Raw genomic sequence first — 6,689 nt, 5'->3', positions numbered from 1 at the left:
GAATGTTATAGACCAGAAAGTGTTTCATTTCTTTTAGGTAAAGGGATTTCTTCATATGTTATTTTAATAAAAGGAAATTTCATAGGTAAAAACCAATATTCAAAATTATAAAACAAATAAAACTCTCTGTGTATAATCACTGCATCAAAAATTTGCAAGATACTGAGCAGAAATTCTTTAGTTGATAAATGTGGTTTGAAGGGGTAATAAAATCTTTTTATGGCTAAAGCAAGAGTCTTATTTCCTGTCGGCCCAAAAATAGAGGTTTCATTTCCCAAGTAGGTAGGTTCTCCACTGTAAAGAAATATTCTTGTATAGTTGGTTTCTATCTTCTTGAACTCTGCTCCAAGTTCAGCCAACTTCTTATATGTCCTTAACACGAATTTAGAACAATCATAGGATTCAAACCATGTCTCCGCCCCCTTTGTTGGGCTGGCTTGCACAGTCCACGTCTCGTAATAAATTCCTGTTTCGTTGTCCCGCTTTACCCACTTTGCCATTTGGTTAAATGTGTTTCCTAGGTTAAAAAAAAAATTACCTATGTGAACACCAAAGCAAATCATAATAGTTTCACATAAAATGTTCTAACCTGATTAAGACCATGAATAAATAATAGTTTTTATTATTATTTATCTAGTTATTTATAATAGTTCCAATCCTGCATCTCACAATAGGAATTCAAGCTCAGCCATTCTACTTTTCAAGGCACAAGGTATTTCTGAATTGTAAACGTTAGATATCGTAGGTATATACAGTCCTACATACCAATTCTGTAATCATTTAAGCTATAATCAAAAGTGGCAGCCTGGGTGGCTCGGCGGTTTAGCGCCGCCTTCTGCCCAGGGCGTGATCCTGGAGTCCTGGAATCAAGTCCTACGTCAGGCTCCCTGGTGGGAGCCTGCTTCTCCCTCTGCCTGTGTCTCTGCCTCCCCCTACCCCGTGTGTGTCTCTCATGAATAAAATCTTTAAAAAAAAAAAAAAAGAAAAGAAAAGAAAAGAAAAGTTACACACATGCAGAAGCCCTCTTTCTTTACCCCACTCAACAAATCTTGGATTCAGAGGCAAAAGAAAGAAAATAAGGGAAAAACTATGTAAAAGTGAATGGAGCAAAGGCAGTGTTAAGAATGGTGGAAGGAGGATGCAGAGATTTTCTGTCACAAAGTTCGGTATGCAAACAGTATGAATGGCAGCCAGGGGAAGAGCTCCTCTAGAGGGCTCGCCTGCTAACGTTACAAGAGAAGTACTTACACTACCCTCTCCAACTTGAGTATTTGTTACCTCCCTTTTCTCCCTATACTTTGAGCTGTCGGATTCTGCTTATAGCCTTCCCACCAACTATACAAATTCTTCCGGTGAAGCAACTAAACTGGAAATGCTTTTGGCCACATTTGTGGACTATACAGATTCTGACGGCTCTCACACTCTATCATCTTATACCAGACAGAGGAATCTCTCCAAATGTTAACAAAATACCCTACGCTGCATGGCTACAACCTCATCGGGGCATTTACAATATCTAATAGAGCTTGGTCCCAACGTTTCACCTTGTCACTGTGTGTGAACCTTTAAGTGCTCCAACTTGAGTCCATGAAATTAGTACTTCATGTCCTATACAAAGGCTGCTTTTATCAATCTTATGGAATTAAAATTGTGAATATAAAGCCTGTTTTTTTAGAACTGGGGGCACTGTTCTTAGTGTTCTTCAACTTTAAAAAATCACTGCTATAATTAAGAGATAAGGATACTTCAAAATACTACTCTGTAACATGAGAAAATGGACAGGATTAATCACAAAGCAGATTGGTAACTTGAAAGATTTAAGTACTAGCATATTACAAACTATTTTACATAAAATAGTGATCACTTGTTTGTATTGTACAACTGATGGCAGAAAAGTATTTTCAGATAATGAGATAGGTGGACAAGGAGAAATGAGAACTGGCCTGAATGAAAAAATAAAGAGTATTAACGCTGAGAGTACTAACACTGTTAGAAGAAAAATAAACTTTGATACCGTTGGGATGATTTGGGGCACATGGATTAGAAAGTAGGAAGGGAGATCAGCTAACAGCATGGTGTATAGTTAGAAGATCGCCAGGTGACATTTAAGTCACTCTTCTATTCCTGATTCTACAACAGGATCTGAGACTTGAAGAGACTGGTAAGTGATGCTACCTGGTTGACACTTGATTCCTTGCTTATGAAAGGAAGAAGAGTGTTTTATCCTCCTCACTGAACTGTGCGATAACATGCTCCAAAATGCTATGTAAAGAGCTACCCAAATGGAAAGAAAGCATCATAACGTCCTCAAGTCCTGTGATTTACAGAATTCTTATCACAAACAGGGCTTTCATTCCAGATATTTCCACTTTCTTGGAGAACAACAATCATAACACAGAACTCTATAAATCATATGGGTAAGCTTGTATCTCTAGGATGTAATGGCAGCCTTGTCCCTGTTCTATACATGAAGAAATGAGTCAATAAAGTAAAATGTCACCGAAGGTCATGTGCCAGTTTCTGATAAAACTCCTTTCATCACTACCCAACAATGCAATACATGCAGCAACATTCCAAGGGTTTCAGCAACTTTTTAATACATCCAAAAGAACAGAAAATCTCAAGAGATAAAATATTTCATTTGCTCAAGGAGCCTTAAATCCTTAAGATTGTGTATGTTTTGGGAAGCAATTTAGTGAAGCAGTTAAGAAAATGGTCAAGAGGGCTTCACTGCCAGTGTTGGAGTCCTACTTATCAGCTGTGTGACTAACCACTTGGGGCTTCAGTTTCCCCATCTGTAAAATAGGGGGAGGGATAACAATAACTATTTCAGAGGGTGGTCGTGATAATAAATCATATGATACAGATAAAGCACTCGGAACCTCTGCTGGGCCCAGAGTAAGTCTCCATGAGCGGTAGCTATTATTATTCCTTGACAAAAACATGGTATCATCACTAAAAGTCTTTTTCCAGATTGAGGTAACAGGACCTTTAATCAATTGTTTTATCAGGCATTTTGTGGATTTTCTTCCACTATTTTATTTAGCAACTCCAATTTAATTGCAGAAAACATTTTATTATTTTATTCATTTTTTGCCATCAAAGAGAGGAGATATACTACTCATCACCTACAGGTGACACTTGGCATGAGCAATAGTTTGGGTCAAAAGCTATTGCTTCCATAAGTACATTTTGTAAAATGACTTCTAAAGAGAAGAACAGGGATCCCTGGGTGGCGCAGCGGTTTGGCGCCTGCCTTTGGCCCAGGGCACGATCCTGGAGACCCGGGATCGAATCCCACGATCCTGGAGACCCGGGAGAAGCAGGCTCCCGGTGCATGGAGCCTGTTTCTCCCTCTGCCTGTGTCTCCGCCTCTCTCTCTCTATCATAAATAAACAAAAATTAAAAAAAAATTAAAAAGAGAAGAACATGACTGAAATGCCTCAATGAAAGTAATTTTTTTCATTTGGATACTGATACAATTGTCAAATACTGCCATATTTTTGAAACTTACCTGATATGGTTGCTACCAGAACTAAAGTCCCATTTTCCTTCCAGTGGATATCATCAATCCCTTCAAAAAAACAGGCAGCGCCTTGATTGCACCAGAAAGGGGCATTCATTTCAGGTCGGAGATGGGGAAATGTACAGTTTCCAAGTTGGAAAAGTTCATACCATTCCATTGTGTAGTTCTTGCCAGTTAAAGTACTCTTGAATCCAATGGCATCATGCATAATTTTCTGTGTAAAGATCATACATGTACAAAAGCATCTGTGAAGTAACCACTGGCCCAGGAACCAAATGGGAGAAAATGTAATATACCACAACTGTATATCAAGTAGATCGAGTGCTCAGCTATTCCACTTCCATGTTGCTATTCTTGTGTCCACTTTGGGGTTCTTCAAATTCTAGGCCCTCATCCACTCTGATTTTGACCACTGCTGCTTATCTCAGATAGTAAGGATGTTTGCTATATGGATGTGCTTTTAATTTCCTTACAATTTAGAATGGGTTCGAGAAGTACCATACCACAGTCTCAGGAAGTCTATATATTTCACAGGGTGATGAGAGGCTTAAATGGGAAGCTAACCCAGGAAAAGTGTGTACAGCACGGACTGGAAGTGAAGTGTTTCCCGCCTGTCTTGCCCATTCCTCCGGGCCTCCTCCTTTCCTACTTTTCAGGAGCTGGGTACGGATTCAGAATATTAAAAGGGATTAAAGCAACTGCATTTGTTATTGTCAGGATTACAAAACATGGTAGTACTTTTTTGACTACTCATTTTAAAGATTTCATTTGAGAGAGAGTGTGTGTATGCAAGCTTGCAAGTGCATGCACATGCCCTCATGAGGAGGGTGCAGGGCAGAGGGGGAAGGAGATGGAGAGACTCTCAAGCAGACTCTGACCCCAGCATGGAGCTGATGACAGGCTGGATCTCACGACTCTGAGATCATGACCTGAGCCAAAACTAGGAGTCGGATGCTTAACCAACCGAGTTACCCAGGTACCCCACTGACTACTCATTTTAAATATGCCAAGAACACCAATTAAACATGTTCTTAAATCAGCCCTTAGAACAGTGATTATTTCCTCAACTCCACTTAATAAGTCATTTAATTAACCAAAGTTGTAAGATCAAAACCGCAGCCTTACCAAGTGTCCCAGGAGGTTCCCATATTTAAATTCCCATACTGGGGTTTGTAACCGGAAGACTTCAATGACATCATCACCTTTCATAACTGGGATAGGTGAGCCAGTTGGACAAAATGTGTATTTAGCTTGACAATAAGGATCTGGTTCTGGACGGAAGGAAAAGCGCCTAATAAAGAAAAAGAAAGCACTAACTTAGATTCTAATAGGAGTTTGGTTCTTCTTGCACATTTTAGAATCCAGATTTTATTATCACAGTCAATAACATTTTCAGAGAAAACCTTCAAAGTTTAGCCCAATAGTATTACATTTTGTAATCCTGTGAACTCCAATGATGTCTTTAACAGCAAATGATACATTAAAAGCACTTTGATAAATGCATGCTTCCCTGTTCCCTGCTCCCACTGTGAAAATCTTAAAGACAGAGGCCATATCTTAAAATTCTGATAGATCAGATCTTATTTAGTAGACAAACATTTACTCAATAACAGAGTATTTTTCAAGTGATATTTAATTTCCTAAACAATCCGTATGTTAAGATTATTAAATAGAACACATTTCTATTTTCTTAAGAATTAACCAACAGGAGTGCCCCTCTATTTGCTAGATGCCATGTGGCCCAATTCATGAATCGTTTAATGAAGCCAATGAAATCTTTAAAATAAATTTTAAATAATGAAATTAACCAATGATCCTTCAGCCAATATTTATTAACGCTCTGCTATGTGTAGGACACTACTTAAAGAAGGAGGAAAATAAAAATAAAATGATGTTCCCTTCCTCAAGAACATTTGGGTGGGGGCTGGGAATACATTAAACAAGAAATGAAGTGTAGTGTGGTAAGTGCTAAAGAAATGGAGTCCTATGGGAGAAATCACTAATACTTGACGTGGAATGGATGAGGATAAGGAGGGCAAAGAAAGAGATGAAGACCTGGCTTATTCTGAAGGTCAGGACACAAAGTAGAGAAAACACGAAGTATTATAATAGGTAAGTAAATAAGGCTCTAAATAAGGAGTTCAGGCTTTGAGGTGGGAGAGGGAGGGAGGCACTGTCATTTTGCACTGATGCAGCACGAACCACAACCCCTGCACTCTAACTGGTGAGGAATGAGCCCCAGAGCAAGCCTAAGTAGCAGATCTGGTATGACAGAATTTGCTACAAAACAAACCTTATTTAAAAAAAAAAAGATTTAATTTATTTAGTCATGAGAGACACAGAGAAAGAGGAAGAGACACAGGCAAAGGGAGAAGCAGGCTCCATGCAGGGAGCCGGATGCGGGACTCGATCCCAGGACCCCAGGATCACGCCCTGAGCCGGAGGCAGACGCTCAACCGCTGAGCCACCAGGTGCCCCCTCTGTTCCCCTATGGCCACATCCTACACCCAGACTGGAAACGGGGGTGGGAGGGTGGGGGGGGGGGAAGAAACGAGGTCACCAACCTTCCCGCTGGGCCCGCGTCAAAGGGGGCGGGGGATCTCCCCAGGACGCGTGACTTTTAGGGCTAAAACCAGAAGAGTCCCAGAAAACCCCGGCGAGTCTGTCATGCTGTAAACTGTGCCGCCGGGTATGTGCTCGCGGTAACTAACGACACGCGCGATGTCAGTGATAAACGCCACAAAGTCTCCTCCGACTTCTCTGACCGTCGGTCACTTGAGTCTGAGTCACTCAATCAAATGACATTACTCCCCGTTTCTTCCAGGGCTCGGGGCTGTCCTGAGCCTCGGTCACCTAGACACCGGCGCAAGGGTCCTGAGGGGAAGAAAGGCCGCAGGGCGGAGCGCGGCCGGCAGCCGGAGCGCGGGCGCCCTCAGCGCGGTCCTCCGCCCGCCCCGCCCGCCCGCGCGCGCGCACTCACTTGTAGGGCACGGGCCACTGGCGCCGGGAGGGGCCGCCCGCGGCCGTCGCCAGCCACAGCAGCGCCAGGGCCCAGCGCCAAGGCGCGCACCCCGGCCCCGCGGCCCAATGGCCCCCGACCCCCGGGTCGGCGCTCCCCGCCCGCGCCATGCGGCGGCTCCCGGTGCTTCCGGCGCCTCCCGAG

At 42.4% G+C, this 6,689-nt stretch overlaps 1 protein-coding gene across 1 annotated transcript; it reads right to left on the bottom strand.

Moving 5' to 3' along the window:
- Positions 1–3: 3 nt before the first annotated feature.
- On the bottom strand, positions 4–6,688 carry CLN5 (CLN5 intracellular trafficking protein). Its single transcript, XM_055335748.1, has 4 exons — positions 6,507–6,688; positions 4,652–4,817; positions 3,515–3,740; positions 4–517 (listed from the first exon to the last, which is right to left on the bottom strand). Exons 1-4 carry the CDS (start codon positions 6,653–6,655, stop codon positions 6–8), a joined length of 1,053 nt encoding a protein of 350 aa, XP_055191723.1. The 5' UTR covers positions 6,656–6,688; the 3' UTR covers positions 4–5.
- Position 6,689: the final 1 nt, after the last annotated feature.

The sequence above is a fragment of the Nyctereutes procyonoides genome, unplaced genomic scaffold, assembly GCF_905146905.1.
Source record: "Nyctereutes procyonoides isolate TBG_1078 unplaced genomic scaffold, NYPRO_anot_genome, whole genome shotgun sequence".
Lineage (NCBI taxonomy): Eukaryota > Metazoa > Chordata > Mammalia > Carnivora > Canidae > Nyctereutes > Nyctereutes procyonoides.
Note: the sequence above shows the minus strand (reverse complement) of the source record. Positions and strands in the feature narration are given on the sequence as shown.

Excerpts from the sequence above, each read along its gene's own strand:
- CLN5 (XM_055335748.1), bottom strand. The coding sequence starts at position 6,655 with ATGGCGCGGGCGGGGAGCGCCGACCCGGGGGTCGGGGGCCATTGGGCC. Across the intron at positions 4,818-6,506 it reads CAGTGGCCCGTGCCCTACAA|GCGCTTTTCCTTCCGTCCAG; the intron begins GTGAGTGCGCGC and ends TTTCTTTATTAG. Across the intron at positions 3,741-4,651 it reads GGAACCTCCTGGGACACTTG|AAAATTATGCATGATGCCAT; the intron begins GTAAGGCTGCGG and ends ATCTTTACACAG.